Source organism: Sinohyriopsis cumingii, chromosome 1, assembly GCF_028554795.1.
Source record: "Sinohyriopsis cumingii isolate HCF-2022 chromosome 1, ASM2855479v2, whole genome shotgun sequence".
Taxonomy (NCBI): Eukaryota; Metazoa; Mollusca; class Bivalvia; order Unionida; family Unionidae; genus Sinohyriopsis; species Sinohyriopsis cumingii.
The window spans coordinates 159542238-159561412 of record NC_142961.1 but is presented as its reverse complement, the minus strand read 5'-3'; the positions used below and the strand labels follow the sequence as shown (position 1 = coordinate 159561412).

General features: G+C 36.0%; 1 protein-coding gene across 1 annotated transcript in view; it reads left to right on the top strand.

Moving 5' to 3' along the window:
* Positions 1 to 19175, top strand: part of LOC149808233 (sushi, von Willebrand factor type A, EGF and pentraxin domain-containing protein 1-like) — a 167676-nt gene that overhangs the window by 55340 nt on the left and 93161 nt on the right. The window contains exons 9-15 of the mRNA XM_089975273.1: positions 156 to 392; positions 1962 to 2153; positions 2902 to 3026; positions 8442 to 8514; positions 9340 to 9480; positions 16081 to 16305; positions 17591 to 17752. Of these exons, the coding sequence (XP_089831399.1) occupies positions 156 to 392; positions 1962 to 2153; positions 2902 to 3026; positions 8442 to 8514; positions 9340 to 9480; positions 16081 to 16305; positions 17591 to 17752 (1155 nt within the window). The remainder of the gene's footprint in view (positions 1 to 155; positions 393 to 1961; positions 2154 to 2901; positions 3027 to 8441; positions 8515 to 9339; positions 9481 to 16080; positions 16306 to 17590; positions 17753 to 19175) is intronic.

Here is a 19175-nt window from a genome sequence, read left to right as displayed (position 1 = left end):
ATGTTCCTGTAGAGCATCATATAAGTTTATCTTAGTTTACAATCTGTGTATATGACTATTTATGGTATCACTGCCATCACCACTACTCCCTTATTGGTAACTTCATCATGCATCAGTTTTTATATAAAGATATTTCTTGTTTGATTCTATTTCAGACTACCAGCCTCCTCGAATAGACAGATGTCATTCCCCACTTCCACTCGTGTCCCCAGAACAATATGCTAACGTGTCATGGGAGGAACCACTCTTCAGTGACAACTCGGGACAAGAGGTCAAAGTTGAAAGATCACATTCTCCAGGACTGTTCTCAACTGGAAAGACTATAGTGACCTACACTGCACATGACAAAAGTGGCAATAATAGCACTTGCACTATAGAAATAAATGTTATACGTAAGTAACTACCAGAATTAAATTGATCCTTCAGGAATACATGCATAACCATCAGAATATATAATAGAATAGAAACAATTTTCATATATGATTTGAATTATATTGAAAGACATTTCGCCTCGCACTTATTACTTTACTGTGAGACAAACTAAAGTAATAAATTCTTTATTCTCATATATATATATCAAAAGTTTGCTTAACCTTATTGTATTTTTGCAATTTTAGTGGCTTTTTGTCCAGCCCACATTAGTGTGAAGCAGGACATAACAATCACTTTTCAAATGGCAGCAGTGGCCATGCCACCAGTGAGGTTTGGGTTAATGTTTGTAATTAGCATATTGTTTTTAAAAACCCTTTCATAAAGTCTCATCATACTTTGCATAAACTCCATGTATGATGAAGCTAAGACAATTTATTCTATTCATGTTTGCTCACCTATACCTTGTGGTCAAGGAACCCTGTCAAAGAAAATTTGCCAAAAGATTTTTAGGTTCAAAATATTTTCTAATTTTTATATATTTATTAAACTCCATGATAAATTAAATTTATACTTGGCCTGAATCATCATGAGACTAGGGTAATTTATTCTGTGATATGCTTGCTTCCCCCTTTGATCTTGGGGTCAAGGCCACAGTCGTAGAACCATTACAATTTTGCTTAACGATTCTAATTTACTTATCATTGCTAAAGCACTTAATGAATTGTCTTCATACTTGGGATGAATCATTATGAAGCTAGGACAATACATTCGGTGACATGCATGCTTACCTCTTTGACCTTATGGTCAAGGCCAGAACCATTGAACATTTTACTTAAGGGTTAAGGCAGTTGCTTTTGTTTCTTGATGGATTTTCTTTTTACCTAGTTTTAATCAGCCTGAAACTAGGACAATTTATTTTGCACTTATGCTCTCACCTATTGCATTTTAACATCTGTGATATACTCCTATAAAACTTGTATTAAGGCTTTGGTCAAAGTTTTTCATTTGCTTATAATTTCCTAAACCTTTTGAGCAATTTTGTTTATATGCTGGATGAATAATTTTTATGAAACCAAGGTAATTCATTCTGCAACATGTGTGCCTGTCCATTTGATCTTGTGGTTATGGTCACACATTATATACCAATGCTTTCATCATTTGTTCAACATGTATGACCTTCATGTTTGACTATACATATTTAAACCTTGCACAGTCTTTATTGTTATTTGGTACATCTCCACTCTTGAGAGCTAGAGTGCCTGTCCTTTAGGTAATACAATTATTGAGCTGAATCTTTAGCTTGAACTTTTTGATCAACCAAATAAAGGAGATTATACTTTTGTAAAACCTTTTTTGATTGGCAAATTCCGGGATTCATTGTACAATTTTACAGTTTAATCATAACCTTCGAACTACAGAAGTGCTGTTAGTATTTCGTGATTCATCATAAAGTCTGCATTGCACATTAAGTTTCAGAATTTATGCAAATTACTAAAGAGTACATCCTGAAAATCAAGTTATATTTTCTTTATTGTAATCAGTCTTTGATTTTGTCAAAGGACTAATACTTACATTGTTTTCCTGGACAGCTCACCCTTGTGAGTATCCCTCTACCCCAGTGAATGGCAACCGAACCTGCAATGAACTGGATGAGGGAGTGGTGTGCAGATTCACATGTATGGAGGACTATGCATTTGCCATATCCCCTGCAAAGGAGTATATATGTGCATATGACAACATCTGGGAGCCAAGGGATAAACTTCCTGTACCAGACTGCTCAGGTGAGGATAATTGGATGTTTGAAAGTGAAATCATATCTTGTTACATCTGCGTCTGTACTTGCCTGCCATGAAACCATGAAACCCACTGGTAGAGTATTATTTGCAGTCAAAAGCATATCAGTGTTAGAAATAACTGGTAGGCTGATTTTGCGGCTGAAATTGTAACTGCAGTAGAAGTGATCAAAACCCTAAAGTCAGGATCAAGATAAGAGTGCTTCAGTTGCCTAGAAGAAAAGTCAGATTACATGTTGTATAAGTCGTTCAGGGCTTCAGATGACTCTTCAAAAGAGAGGGAAAAAATCTATGACAGTGTGTTTTCATACTCAATGGATTTCTTAATCATATTCATCATGTTAATCATATTCATGTTAATCATATTCATGTTAATCATATTCATTTTAGTCATATTCATGTTAATCATATTCATCATGTTAGTCATATTCATGTTAATCATATTCATCATGTTAGTCATATTCATGTTAATAATATTCATCATGTTAATCATATTCATGTTAATCATATTCATCATGTTAATCATATTCATGTTAATCATAAGTGTTCTATTAAAGTTGAATGTAAGGATACTTACCTGAGTTCTCAGTTTTGTACAAGTCAGTCTCCTTTGAAACTGACTTGTCTAGCAAAGTAAATTTTAGAATACAAGTACTGTATAATTTATGCATAAATCACTAATAAACAAGTTATCTTTTCAAACTTACCCATATTATCCATTTCCTGTTCATCTCAGTGCGCCAGTTGTCCAATGATGTTGTACAGCCAGCATCCCTGACATTTACCGGCAGTATCTCTTGCAAACAGCACAGTGTCCTTAACCAGATGGAGTCCAGGTTTGAGAAGAGAGTGTCACAACGGGTGAGATTTATTTCTCTCATTTCTTTATACATGTATGATACAGTTTGCCCATGTGAGAAAGGCATGTGGGATTGCATACTGAGAGCACTTATTGGCATTTTCACACCATTATGAAATCATCTTTGGGGGTGTCTTAAAAAGACAAAGATAGCCTGCCCATAAGCAATAATCCTTGTTGTAGCAATGTTTTTGTTGCTATAACTGAACACTGCATGCTCGTTCTGATGATGTAAATATTTCTGATGCTATTGTCAGTTGTGATGATACAGCATGGTTCTTTTTGCAACACTATTTCCCATTTAAAATCTAAAAGCTACTCATCAGATTCTCTGATTGGAGATTCATAGGAGAACCCACTGAATCACAGTTTGTGTGCCGGAACATAGCAAAATTTCGTCCTGCGTACAAATTCTGTTCTTTGGGGTGGAGTTTCTGTATCCCAAACCAGTGAATATAAAGGATTCTGTTATTCTTACACTGATGTATGCACAAATCAACTGCTAGAGTAAAAATAATGGTTTATTACGTACTTAGAACTTATCATTCGGTACACAGAAATTTGTCAATTGAAACAATTTTGTTTTGAAACATAATCTAGAAATATGTGTGTGTGATATCCAACTAGATATTTCTGACTCTAATATACTAATTGTTTCATTCACAATAGATGCACAACTTTGGTTTGGTGTTTAAAAGCACCTAAACACATTAAAGGTTATACTGTACCAAGGTCTGTTGAATAAAGTGTCGTTCTCAGAGATACACCAAAGTGGTTGTTAAACTGACCTGGTCTGGGAAGGATTCAAACCAGTTTCCTTCTGGCGGTGAGTCTAGTGCACTAACCAAGAAGCCATCATGGCTCCATTTCAGTTCTAATTACACAGTTTGCATTAACTTAAAAGCCATCAAGGTCATTTCATTTCTAATTAAAGCATAATTTCAAGGGCAATCAATGTTTGACAATTATGTTCCAAGCAGTTTTGCCTTATGTATACCTTACCTACCATGTACTTGTTAAATATTTAGCCAGTAAAGGTACATCAGTAGCTCACTCATTTTATTTAGTGTGCAAGTGATGTATTAGAAGTGTCGTATTTGTATTTTACATACAAGTATATTTTATACATGTAGCTTCAGTTACTTTCAAAGTGCATATAAGAGTCATACTTTCTCAAGGTTGTGGAAAATTATAAATTTTGCACCACATAATGATGCACATTATGGCAGATATCACTGGACAACAAATTTTTACAAAAGTCATGTTACTGAAATAAAATTAGTCAATTCTTATCAATTTTTATGTGCTGAACACGAATATGACAGTCAAATTGCAAAATTGGCTCTAGTTTTTTTGTAATCTGCAAGAAATTAATGTTTACATAACGAAATGCATTCCAATAGTAAAAGGTCAACTGTAATAGCCTACCTATAAAAAATCAAGTCATTGACTACATCTTAGATTTCTTCGCCTGTCTCTTGTACAGCTGTTCGGGAGCATCTCTGAGGAGTGTCCAGCAGTAGTCAGCCAGCATTGTAGTGGACCATTTTCCCTGGTATCTTTGTTCCATTGTTGCGATATCTTGATGAAAACGTTCGCCGTGTTCATCACTAACAATACCACAGTTGCTAGGAAAGAAATTAAAATGGGAATGAAGGAAGTGAATCTTTAGAGACATATTGCAGCCAAGTTTCTTATACTTCATCAACATGTCTTCTACTAGTTCCTTATAGTTTTCTGCCCTAACATTTCCGAGGAAGTTTGTAGAAACTAGGCGAAAAGCATTCCATGCTTGTTTCGCGTCACCTTCCAGCAAGTTGTTGAACCGGTCATCTTTGAAAAGCTCTCGAATCTGAGGACCCACAAAAACTCCCTCTTTAATCTTTGCTTCGCTGAGTCGAGGGAATTTTTCATGCAGGTATCGGAATGCTGGCAAAGTCCGGTCAATGGCTTTCACGAAGTTCTTCATCAAACCTAGTTTGATGTGAAGGGGTGGTAGCAAGATTTTCTGAGCCTCAACCAGAGCTGGGTGTTGGATATTCTTCTCTCCAATGGCTACATTCTGCCTGTGAGTCCATTCCTTCCTCATGTAGTGCATTTCCCTTGCTCGGCTATCCCACTCGCATAAGAAACACATGTATTTTGTATATCCTTGCTGCAGTCCCATTAAAAGGGCAACTACCTTCAAATCACCACAGAGGTGCCAGCTGTACTTGTTATACTCAATGGAATTCAGTAGCTGCCTTAAGTTATCGTATGTCTCTTTCATGTGGACAGCATACGCTACTGGAATAGATGGAAGAATGTTTCCATTGTGCAAAAGCACAGCCTTGAGACTCAGTTTCGAAGAGTCCACAAATAGTCTCCATTCTTGTGGGTCATGAGTGATTTTTAAAGCATTCATGAGGCCCTCAATATCGGAACAGAATATCAGATTACTTTCCTTTCTGAAGAAAGGCTCCAATTGCTGGTGGCGCTTTCGATATGCAGTAATTGTGACATCTTCTTCTAGAAGATTCCATTGTTGGAGTCTTGATCCTAGCAATTCTGCTTTGTTCTTTGATAAGTCCAAATCACGAATCAGGTCATTTAGTTCTTCCTGTGTTATTCTGTATGGGGTTGATGATGCACCACAGTGAAAATCTGGATCACTGCATGCTGATGGACCAGGAGAAGAACAGGTCGACTCACCTTTGTCTTCGTCAGATGAATCAAGAGAATATTCTGCTGGAGGTTCTGGAATAGGAAGTCCCTCACCATGTGGAACTGGTCTCAATGCAGACGGAATGTTTGGGTAGACTATTCTCGACTTCTTTCGCTTCGTTATTCCGCCGGAAAGAGGAGGAACCAAGCAGAAGTAACAGTCATTTAGGTGGTTGCTTGGCTCTCTCCACACCATTGGGACTGCAAACGGCATTGATGACCTTTTGCAATTCAACCACTGTGAAAGCTGTGTTGTACATGTAGCACAGCATATATGCGGAGCCCAAGGCTTGTCTTGGTCACCAACCTTGCATCCGAAGTAAAGATGATATGCCTTCTTCACTTGAGAATTGATACTTTTCTTCTGGTTGGCAAATGTCACTTCCCCACAAATATAGGAAAAATTGTCCGCGGTATTAACACACTTTCGAGGCATTACTGTTCTTTATTGTACGTAAATGGATAAAATAATAAGTTTTATGTAACAGTAGCTTGAACTGTCTCGCACAACGTCTAAAATATTTTAAATGCTGAACCTATCTGATTGGGCTTTATATAGTACACTGCTTACGTCAGCTTCAGCAGCCGCCTGGCATTAGTATAATAGGCCTACACATGTATAGTACACTGCTGACGTCAACTTACTTCAGCAGCCGCATGGCATTAGTATTGCATTGCATCAGAAAATGATGCAATCAACTGTGGATGATGTGAGCATGATGGTATTATGCAATGTTACATCATTATTCCGGATGTTGCTGCAGTCCTACTGGAGAAATTTACACAGTGAAACATAGAAAATGAGGTATATGAATATCTTCAAAACGAGAGCCAATACAAATTTTTCACGGTTATATTCGTGTTCGGCACACCAAAATACTACAGATTAGGGCCTTTTCAAGTCAGTAATGATTTCACTGTTGACCAGTGTATTCAATATGAAGAACTATACATTTTGTAACAGGAAAACTATACATTTTGTGACAGTAAAACGGTACATTTTGTAACAGGAAAACTATACATTTTGTAACAGGAAAACTATGCATTTTGTAACAGGAAAACTATACATTTTGTAAAATAAACATTTTGTAACAGGAAAAATATACATTTCGTAACATATACATTTTGTAACAGGAGAACTATACATTTTATAAAGGATAAGGATGCTGAGTAAGAGAAAGATTCAATATAAACTGCGAGATGATTTCTATAAGAGGCTGGAAATTTGCATAAATAAGTTTGGGTGTTCTTGTTCATGTCTTAAAAAGAACATGGTGGACTCCAAATCAATGTTCTGTCATTAACACATTTGGCGTCTGGAAAAAAGGTATTAAAATGTTAGGTTAATTAGAAATAATCCCAAAACATGTTAATGAACAGTAACAAATAATGAAATAAGTCAATAAATTAACAAGATTTTCATATTAGGATCATAATTAAATTTAAGATTGACAAAAAATCACGTCTTTACAGTGCTCCCCCACTATATGGCTCTTTGTTATAACATGGTTACCATGACAAGGCCCTTCATTATAATATGGTTCCCATGATCAAGTCGTTCATTATAACATGGTTTCCATGCTCAAGTCGCTCATTATAACTTGGTTTCCATTATGTGGCTGTTCATAATAACATGACTCCTATTATACGATCTTTCATTGTAACATGTTTCCTGTTATAATGCCCTTTATTAAACATGGTTCTTTTTATAAAGGCTCTTTATTATAATATGGTTCCCATGATTATGGACCATCGTAATATCATGGCTTCTGTTATACGTCTCTTCATTATAACATGATTTCTGTTATAAGGCCCTTCATTTTAACATGATTCCTGTTTTAAGGCCCTTTATTATAACATGACTCATGTTATTAGGCCCTTCATTATAACATGAGTCCTGTTATAAGGCCCTTCATTATAACATGATTTATGTTATAAGGTCCTTCATTATAACATGATTCCTGTTATTAACATGATTCCTGTTATAAGGCCCTTCATTATAAAATGATTCTTGTTATAAGGCCCTTCATCATAACATGATTCCTGTTATTAGGAATTTCATTATAACATGATTCCTGTTATAAGGCCTTTTATTATAACATGATTGATGTTATAAGGTCCTTCATTATAACATTATTCCTGTTATAAGGCCCTTCATTATAAAATGATTCCTGTTATAAGGCCCTTCATTATAACATGAGTCCTGTTGTAAGGCCTTCATTATAACATGAGTCCTGTTGTAAGGCCCTTCATTATAAAATGAGTCCTGTTATAAGGCCCTTCATTATAACATGATTCCTGCTATAAGGCCCTTCATTATAACATGAGGCCTGTTATAATGCCCTTCATTATAACATGGTTCCTGTTATAAGGCCCTTCATTATAACATTAGTCCTGTTATAAGGCCCTTCATTATAACATGGCTCCTGTGATAAGATGAGTATGCTTATAAATCCTATTTCATTAGATATTAGTAAAATTGTATGTGTCACATATAGTCATAAAAAGGTGATCAGACATTATCATACATTGTTTCTATGACACATGGATAGCGTTATAATGGCAAGGCATTGTACATAAATGAATACCAGTAAATTAAAGTTATGCTTGTTTGACCAGGATAATATTTTCCCTTGAATAAAAGTATGTGGTTTGTCACAACTTCTGTATCAAGCAAGTTCCCTGATTGTTTTTTTTTTTTAACATCTCTCAAGGTTAATGAACTTTGTGAGGAAAACGTCTCTTGTCATGTGGACAAACTTCAAACAACCTGTGAGGAGGAAAATGGTAAGATTTTTATTGTACTCTTGCAAGTATAATCATCCTGAATGTGTATTTAAAGAATCAACTAGGTAAATCACCCATGATGCAATAGTGGAATGAATCAGCTAGGTAAATCACCTCTGGTGGAATACGAAGCTTTAGTTAGAGAGGTACTGAGACTTGCCTTGAATTTACAAAATATTTAAAACTTCTGGATAAAATATGTCGAAAAGTTATTAATATTTTGACATGAAATCTTGAACTCAGCCTATTTTGTTATAGCTATTGAATATGTCTGTGAGTTTGAAATGCTTCTGTTTGAGTGGGATTAAAATTCTGAACGGTAATTTTTGATCATTATTTTTAATTTTAAAAGTTGTATGATGTCCATGCAGGGACTGGCTGCAAATATAGCTCATGTATTAATTCCTTTAATTAACATGTACAGATGTTGTACAATTTCAGAAAAAATTAACCTTTTCAATGAGATCACTGTGGCACATCCTTGACACAACGATCACTTTAGTGTGCATGTGTGTGTGTCCATCCATTCAAATATCCAACCACATTCTAGATCAAAGTCAATTAAAATAAATTTTAATATAGATTAGATAAGATTTATGTTAAAACTGTTTTCATACTTAACAAAGGTGGACTACAAAATAGAACTCCTATTGTTTAAAATAACTGAATCACCTACTATATGGAATTCGTCTGCATTTCTTAATCCCATATGGAAAAATAGTCCCATTCAAAAGAACCCATTATAAGCCATGTGCAAAAAATTAATCTCTGCCTTTTGAACATTTTTGACAAATATAATGAGACATAATCCTATTATTTCTACAGAGTTAAACAGAATAAGGGTTGTTCTCGGACGCAGAAAGAGGGACACAAGGCGTGTCAAGAGATCTGACTACAAATTTGAGAAAATGGAGCCTAGAGGTGAAGTCATGGATGGATCCGTCAAATTTGACTTTAATTTAGAGGGTAAGAGTTCTCTTGCAAAATGCAAAGAAATGTCCAATAGTATATGACATGAACTTTCGGACGACTTGTTTTGGCCCTCAGCATTCTTGCTGCATTAAGGTATTTCAAACCCACTCTAGCCACACCAGTAAATCTAATGTTGTTGCCACACCAGTAAATCTAATGTTGTTGCCTCAAAAACAATTATATCACTTAGAATGCCATCTTTCAAAGAGATCTAAACCTGCTTGTAAAAGTCAGTTTTAATATAGTCTTTACTTTTGCAACTAAAACAGCCAGGTGGAACATTCTTTATTTTTCATGTCAAAAAGACTTACATATTAAAGCTATGATGGGGCCACAAATACAGGGCATCAAGTAGAAATACAAGTACTACTATTTCATTTTTTAAATTGTCTTGTGGGTGAACACTGTGAATGAAGTATTTTGGTTTTAGGGCACATGCTGCACTTGACTCCTGGTCCAGTCTGATATTATTATTTGATAGAGCTGTGTCACATACAATTAGTGTCAACCTGATGTGTTATAAATGCTGTAAAATATTTACATTTACAGCTTTCATTCATGTAGTTTACATAGAGGTGTGTGTGTGTGTGTGTGTGTGTGCACGTGTGTGTGTGTGTTATATCCTTGAGCTACCTTATTTACATAGGAGTTGATGTTAATGTGTCCCACAGTTGTTCATTTGACTGGAAGTAACATAAGTTTTATCTGTGTTACATATGGCAAGCTCTACACAGTATTTCCTGACAGAAAAGAGCAGCAATTGCAGCAGCAGGGAGGGCGAACTACTACAAACTTTAGAAGGTTCCAAATGTCGAAATAAGGTCTCCACAAGGAGGGGTTTCAACCAGAAATAACGTCGACTACGTTTCAAGAGGAACTCTCAAAACATAAGCCTCTTTGGGAGGTCCTCCTCAGTTAGTCCAAATGTGGTTTCTGGTTGAAAAACCCATTAATGGCGCTTCGATTACAAAAATGAACCAACTCGTTGTCGTCGCCAGGCCATTCAGGATAAGTTATGACGTATTTATCACCGTCGAGTTTAAACTCTGTGCCGAACCCGTCGTAGATTGATTTAATCACATCAATAACTTCATCCATGGTGGGGGTTTTCTTGGTGTGTTTTGATTTTCTGGTCATTATTATCATTAACATATTTTTAAAACAAATGTTGGACAACACTTGCTCGGTGATAATACAGGTCTTAGATTTCAAATCTAAATCTTCTATCATTGTTATTGTAGGAACCCTTAGATTGACAATCTGAAAGAAAAAGTGGAGAAAGTGTCAGAATCATTAATAACAAATATAGTTATATTTGATTCTGACACTTTCTCCATCCTGAGACAGGGTTTAGATTGACAATCCCGGGTCGTGTCAGGAGCTCAAATACGAGTTGTACCCGGTTGCTCGGATGGTTGGTCAGCGGGCTTATGGCGCCGTTGTTGCAGGTCAAAAAGCTGTTTGGAAGACTTTGATCATTTTCCTGGCGTTGTTTTAAAAATTCTTCAACGATTGGCGCAGGTTTCTTTTTCTGTTGCAGTAATCAATGAGAGCATGATATCTAGGACCGCCACAATCACAACAGTTGATATTTACCCCGGACACCTTTATTACACACCAAACACGGTTTAGGTCCCGTGGATTTATTCTTTCTGGCGGATATCATGTGAATACCTCAGAATTTCGCGTACGAATTTTTTTCCGCACGGTTTTGATGATCCTTGTAGAAGCCATTTGCATTTGTTTGTGGTAGACAACGAAGTCGGCATTATATTAGAGCTTATGTTAATTAAATTTTAAATAGCAATTAGACTTTTAAATCCATGCTATATATGGGCTTTAACACTGATATAATACATCCAATATATCCAAGACAGTATGTGTTGGAAATCCCAATCCGATGCGCAGAGACGATCGTGTATGTGTTTGATGTTATTCCTGACGATCAGTTAATCGATAACGCCAAGACTGATTTGTTTTATTTGCGAGAATACTACTCTAGATATCTTAGTTCGATACGTGATGTTGTTTACTTTGATCGGAAGTGTGACGCAATTAATATTCTTAAGATGCGAAGTAATGACGGCAGCAAATATATGTTGCAGGGCATCATTATACAACATTCTGATAAATTCTACATGTTTTTGTCCGATAAGGATTTTAACCTGATCTCGCCTGCATTTGCGGGGCAATCAGCTGTTACGGAGGTTATTTCTCGAGAACGACAACGATATCCTGTATTTATATTGATACTAAACAAATTAACACCGATGACGTGAATGAGTATTTTTCTGAGCTATGCAACGCTGCCAACGATGAAATATTATTTTTTGAAACGAATAGTGGTTATCATGTGCTTGTCAAATCGTAAAAAGGTCATCAGACATTATCATACATTTTTTCTATGACACATGGATAGCGTTATAATGGCAAGGCATTAGATTGTCAATCTAAACCCTGTATCAGGATGGAGAAAGTGTCAGAATCAAATATAATTATATTTGTTATTAATGATTCTGACACTTTCTCCACTTTTTCTTTCAGATTGTCAATCTAAGGGTTCCTACAATAACAACGATACAAGATTTAGATTGGAAATCTAAGACCTGTATTATGCGAGTCAATGAAACATGTTTGTGGCGCTGGGTCACCGCAGAATAATGGATTTCTGACACATATCTGGAACGGTGTATTGCTTGTTTGTGGCTTCGAAAGAACCTATTTCTTCAGAAAACAAAAACAAATGCTTGAATCGCTCATCAACGATACTAACTCCTGCCTCCAGTGTGTGATTGAACACAACCACATCAGTATTATTGAACGCGTTATTGATGTCACTAAAGTCATTCTTCTTCTGTACTGAATCAGTTTCAGCGTGATAATACTTCGTGCGAAATCCTCGATGTTGTAATTGTCGTGCAATACCTTCCACGGAGGATATCGTGTGAGATTTATTGTGGGTAAATACCATGGCACGATTTCCCTCCGCGAGACAGTCCAACAACGCAGCTAAATTGTCTTTGTGAGCTTTTTCCACAATAAATTTCTTATCATGATCGGGTTTATAGTCGTTGATGATAAATTTTATCTCAGATCGTCCTAGTTAAACTCGGAACAACACCAACTCATCATTGTCTGCGTCCGCGTCAAGAACAATTACTCGCGATGGTGCAGTGATTAATCCATCAAGCTTGTCCCAACGATGACGACTGTGCACCACTGAGGAGAAACACTGGCGTCGAATCCTGTGCCACTCGTCAACAGTAATAACATCTGGAATTCCCCGCACACGAGCTAGTGATTCAACTTGGATAATAACACTTCTAGATCCACCGAGATTAAACACAATATCTCCAACAATATCAATGTAAGATTCAAATCCATAATCCGCCTTAATTTTTTCCGTAAGAGTTTTTCGATAACTATGCAACCTTGATTGTCCTGGTTTTATTGATGCCATAGCATCCTCGGTTTTCCCCATTCCACAAGTTGATCCATCAGTATAGTCCCCATCAGGAACAATTTTACAATCTAACCCTGATTGATGTTTTGGCGGTTCTTTGTAGAAACAATCTGGAATCCTATCGGGAAACTCTCCAGGATGATCAGTTCGACAATAATTCGCAGACATTAAATACTTGATATATTCAAGATTTCGTTGTTATTCTGGTAATTTGTCAACGACGGTACCAATCACATAATTAGTTGATGTTCCTTGTAAAACAGCACTGACTTGATCATCAATGTCTCCGCGCGAAATTGTTATTTTACCAGACCCTCTTGGACAGACAACAATGAAACAATCTGAATGAACATAAACAAGACAGTTGTCACATTTGATTTCTACGTATCCGTTAAGTTCGTTGTATCCGTGTTTGTGGTGACAGATGTTACAAAAGTGTCCTGGTCGTCTTGATACCGCTAATCTATTCATACTGGTATTTATCACACCGAGAACTTGATCAGGTTGACCCGTCAGCGCGACAGAAATCTTAACCAGTTTCTCCTCAGAGAGATCATCGGATACATGCGCGGGAATCATTAATTCGATAGCCTTCATGCACTCTGATTGAATCGAAACAGGACAAAAAAGTAATTGCGCGGCAGTAAAATGACCACCACGAATAATTTTTTACACTGCGAGAAAGATTTGTTTGACCTTGTCCCGGAAAGCTTGATACTATAAAGTCCAGCTTGTTTGTCTATGGCCCATTTTGGATTTTGTTCCGCTGCAGTATTTACCAACTTAGCGTGTTCGTCAAAACTAACTGTAATCGATTTGACAAGCACATGATAACCGCTATTCGTTTCATACAATAATATTTCATCGTTGGCAGCGTTGCATAGCTCGGAAAAATACTCAATCACGTCGTCGGTGTTAATTTGTTTAGTATCAATATCAAATACAAGATATCGTTGTCGTTCTCGAGAAATAACCTCCGTAACAGCTGATTGCCCCGCAAATGCAGGCGAGATCAGTTTAAAATCCTTATCGGACACAAACATGTAGAATTTATCAAAATGTTGTATAATGATACCCGGCAACATATATTTGCTGCCGTCATAACTTCGCATCTTAAGAATATTAATTGCGTCACACTTCCGATCAAAGTAAACAACATCACGTATCGAACTAAGATATCTAGAGTAGTATTCTCGCAAATAAAACAAATCAGTCTTGGCGTTATCGATTAACTGATCGTCAGGAATAACATCAAACACATACACGATCGTCTCTGCGCATCGGATTGGGATTTCCAACACATATAGTCTTGGATCTATTGAATGTATTATATCAGTGTTAAAGCCCATATATAGAATGGATTTAAAAGTCTAATTACTATTTAAAATTTAATTAACATAAGCTGTAATATAATGCCGACTTCGTTGTTTACCACAAACAAATGCAAATGGCTTCTACAAGGACCATCAAAACCGTGCGGAAAAAAATTCGTACGCGAAATTCTGAGGTATTCACATGATATCCGCAAGAAAGGATAAATCCACGGGACCTAAACCGTGTTTGGTGTGTAATAAAGGTGTCCGGGGTGAACATCAACTCTGTTGTGATTGTGGCGGTCCTAGATATCATGCTCTCATTGATTACTGCAACAGAAAAAAGAAACCTGCGCCAACCGTTGAAGAATTTTTAAAACAACGCCAGGAAAAAGATCAAAGTCTTCCAAATAAGCTTTTTGACCTGCAACAACGGCGCCATAAGCCCGCTGACCAACCATCCGAGCAACCGGGTACAACTCGTATTTGAGCTCCTGACACGACCCGGGATTGTCAATCTAAACCCTGTCTCAGGATGGAGAAAGTGTCAGAATCAAATATAATTATATTTGTTATTAATGATTCTGACACTTTCTCCACTTTTTCTTTCAGATTGTCAATCTAAGGGTTCCTACAATAACAATAATAGAAGATTTAGATTTGAAATCTAAGACCTGTATTATCACCAACCAAGTGTTGTCCAACATTTGTTTTAAAAATATGTTAATGATAATAATGACCAGAAAATCAAAACACACCAAGAAAACCCCCACCATGGATGAAGTTATTGATGTGATTAAATCAATCTACGACGGGTTCGGCGCAGAGTTTAAACTCGACGGTGATAAATACGTCATAACTTATCCTGAATGGCCTGGCGACGACAACGAGTTGGTTCAATATTTGTTATTGAAGCGCCATTAATGGGTTTTTCAACCAGAAACCACATTTGGACTAACTGAGGAGGACCTCCCAAAGAGGCTTATCTTTTGAGAGTTCCTCTTGAAACGTAGTCGACGTTATTTCTGGTTGAAACCCCTCCTTGTGGAGACCTTATTTCGACATTTGGATCCTTCTAAAGTTTGTAGGGTTCGCACTCCCTGCTGCTATTGCTGATTCCTTACATTTTGCATAAATATTCTAACTGCATGGAGGTAAATATTCAAACTGCATTGAGGCAAATATTCAAACCTCACGGAGGCAAATATTCAAACCTCATGGAGGCAAATATTCAAACATCATGGACCCAAATATTCAAACTGCATGGAGGCAGATATTCAAACTTTATTAATTAAAGTGCATTATATATATATATATATATATATATATATATATATATATATATATATATATATATATATGTGTGTGTGTGTGTGTGTGTGTGTGTGTGTGTGTGTGTGCTGATTTTGATCAATTAAGGCTTTCTAAGATAGGCCAGGATAATGAGTTGTTTGTAAATGGTACAACATTTTTGATAGCTTTCTGTGGCACAAAGACATGGTTATTTGTTTCACTCCAGCTAGGAATTGTTCTTTGGAGTGATTGGAGGGGAATCATTTGTTACAGTAGCCATAGTTTTAGGACAATTGAAGGGACTGTTATTGACTTGGTCACGGAAGGACATGTAAATGATAATTTATTGCAAGGATGTTATCTTATTTCAGTTAGAAAGGAACTTAAAATATATAATGTATTAAATGTAAGGAATGCAGCTGAGTTTAGCTTAGGTACCTAGATAAAGATGGAGGAAAAGTGGAGTGGCATATCTTTTTTCTGTCTTTATTGGGCACTGTGATGCTCTCACTTTGTTTGTCCTAGGCTCTGTTCCAACCACTGGGAATCCTCAAGTGGACAATGAGAGACAACATATGCTGATCACAACCTTCAAGCGGGTCATAGAGAGCTTAAAAGATGACGCTAAACAAGGTCACTTTAACCTGGAGATATCTGGCAAACAACTGGAACTGGTAGACATCTCATTCATGTCACAAGAACCCAAGTTCATGTGTAAACCTGGAAGTGTACTTATCAATACATCTTGTGGTGAGTCAAAAATTAATGCTAATTATGTTGTAATTGTAGTCATATGATATACTGGCCTTACAAAGGCTGAACAATATATGCAGCCATCTGGATGGATGGATCACCTTTCATAGACTGAAAAACACCTGCAGTAATTTTTTATGCTAGCCTTTCACTGGCTGCTCAACACCTGCAGCCATATGGTATGCTAGCTTTTCACTGGCTGCTCAACACCTGCAGCCATATGGTATGCTTGCTTTTCACTGGCTGCTCAACACCTGCAGCCATATGGTATGCTAGCCTTTCACTGGCTAATCAACACATGCAGCCATGTGGTATGCTAGCCTCTCACAGGCTGATCAACACCTGCAGCCATATGGTATGCTAGCCTCTCACTGGCTGATCAACACCTGCAGCCATATGGTGTGCTAGCCTCTCACAGGCTGACTGTAGCCAAATGGCCTGCTAACCTACCACAGGCTGAATAACCATGAGCAATAGAGACTGCTAGTCTTCCATAGTATTCTTTGTAAATGCAAATATTTATTTGCCATACAATATAAAAAATAAATTATATAAAAATTACTACAGATATATTAATAATATGTGATTTCATAGCTATGAAGTGAATCGATATAAAACATCCATATTTGCCATAATATACACACATGCCTTCATAAGAGACATTTTGCATTTTGGTTAAACTTGCAAAAATTGCACACTACTGAGCACACATTTCTTGACCATGGAATATCTTGTTCTCCGGAAGGAACTGCTGACAGCCACATAGAACATTCTGGAACTTAACCTTTTGCATATCCAATGTTTCATTACCATATAATTGGTAAAACCAGTCTTAAAAAAAAATCAGATATAATTTTGTTCAGCATAATGATGATGGTACAGTTTACACACCTTCAATGTATACTGCACTAACAAAGACAAAGGAAAATACTTTTTGTGGTATATACATACATGCCATTGGATCATGGTTGATGATATTATCAATGCATGTCTATCACTGTGGGATTCAACCTTACAAAATATACAGAAAAGTAATTGTTAAGGGGAGAGTACTGGTATTATGCTCAGTATAGTGTTTGACTTTAGGTAATGTGGATTAGTCTTTTCTTGTCTTGAAATTCTGTTCAAGTGTCTGTAATATTCATACACATATTTTTTTATGTAAATTTGCTGTTAAGTTTTCAATCATAAAACACACAAAGGTAAATCGTGTGAACATTTTTTCATTTACAGTGCTGAATAGAACAAAATGCAAGTAAATCTATGAATTTTGTCTAAACAGTGAATTGCCCAGTTGGAGCATTTTTCAATGTGACGAGTGAGAACTGTGAAAGTTGCCCTAAGGGAACATTCCAGCCCCAAGAGGGCCAAATCAGCTGCCTCATATGCCCCAACAAAACCTCCACAACATCACAGATGTCAAAAAGTTCAGAACAGTGTAAAGGTAAGAGAAAGCATATTTATTGTCAGTAAAACTTTGCAAAGTAATTAAATAAGTGACAGTGAGATATCACATGAAGAAATATACACATGTATGTGTCCAACGTGTCTAATCTAAAAGAGGAACTTTTTGTGACTTATCATAATATGAACATAGTAATAATTCAGAAATTTATATTTTAAGTTGTTTTTATATTTTACATTTTTCTTTACTTTTGGAACCATGAATTTATTAAAATTGATATCTTCACAGAAATGAAAAATATAATAAAAGCTATGGTAGAATAGAAGTTAGTTTGACTGGATAATAAAAGTTACTTTGCTTGACTTAGTCAAAATTACTTGGAGCAAATCAAAGTTAGTTTGACTAACCTAATCAAAATTACATTCACTGACTAAATCAAAATTAGTTTGACTGATCTAATGAAAATTACATTGTCTGACATAATCAAAATACTTTGTCTGACCTAATCAAAAGACAAGACCTCTGGTAAAATCAAAATTACTTTGATGGAACTAACCAAAATTATTTTATCTGACCTAATCAAATTCCAAAAGCTCTGGTAAATTAAAATTATTTTTACAGACCTAATCAAACTTATTTTGTCTGACCTAATCATAATTACTTTATCTCACTTAATCAAAATGACTTTGAATGACTTAATCAAAATTGCTTTGTCTGACCTATTCAAAAGCTCTGGCAGAATCACATTTACTGTATCTCACCTAACTCAATTTACATTATCTCACCTAATCAAATTTATTTTATCTCACCTAATCAAATTTACTTTATCTCACCTAATTAAATTTGCTTTACTTTATCTCACCCAATCAAATTTACTTTATCTCACATAATCAAATGTATTTCATCTCACCTAAATTACTTTTTCTCACCCATGCGACATAGAAATCTAGCTGTTTTGCTAATCTTTCTTTTCTTATCTCAGTATAGTCATCTCAGACCAGTTGTCTCAATCAAGGTGTCCACACACTCAAAACTACTTTAAAAAAATGAAACCTTGTCTTCTGCTGTGCCTGACCATAGGAGTCTGACATTTTATCAATAAAATATGATGAAATATGTGACAACTTTAAATCAGTTTATCAGTACTATTTGATTTCATGTTGTCAGAGATTTCATCGTACTTTATTGATAAAATGTTATACTCCTGTGGCCTGACATAGTTGTTTTAAAAACAAACAACAATAACAACAACAAATATATAACAAAAATCATAGTAATGGAAAATTGATCTTTGAGAACACACCATAAAAAACATTGTCAGAGAGGCACACACACATGCACATGATGTTGAGCTATTTGGTATTTTGCTAGTTAGTTTTACACAGCATGGTCAATTTTATCCTTTATGCAGGCCTAACTCAGTACATTTTCAGGTCAGTGTCATTAAATGTAGCCAAAGCCA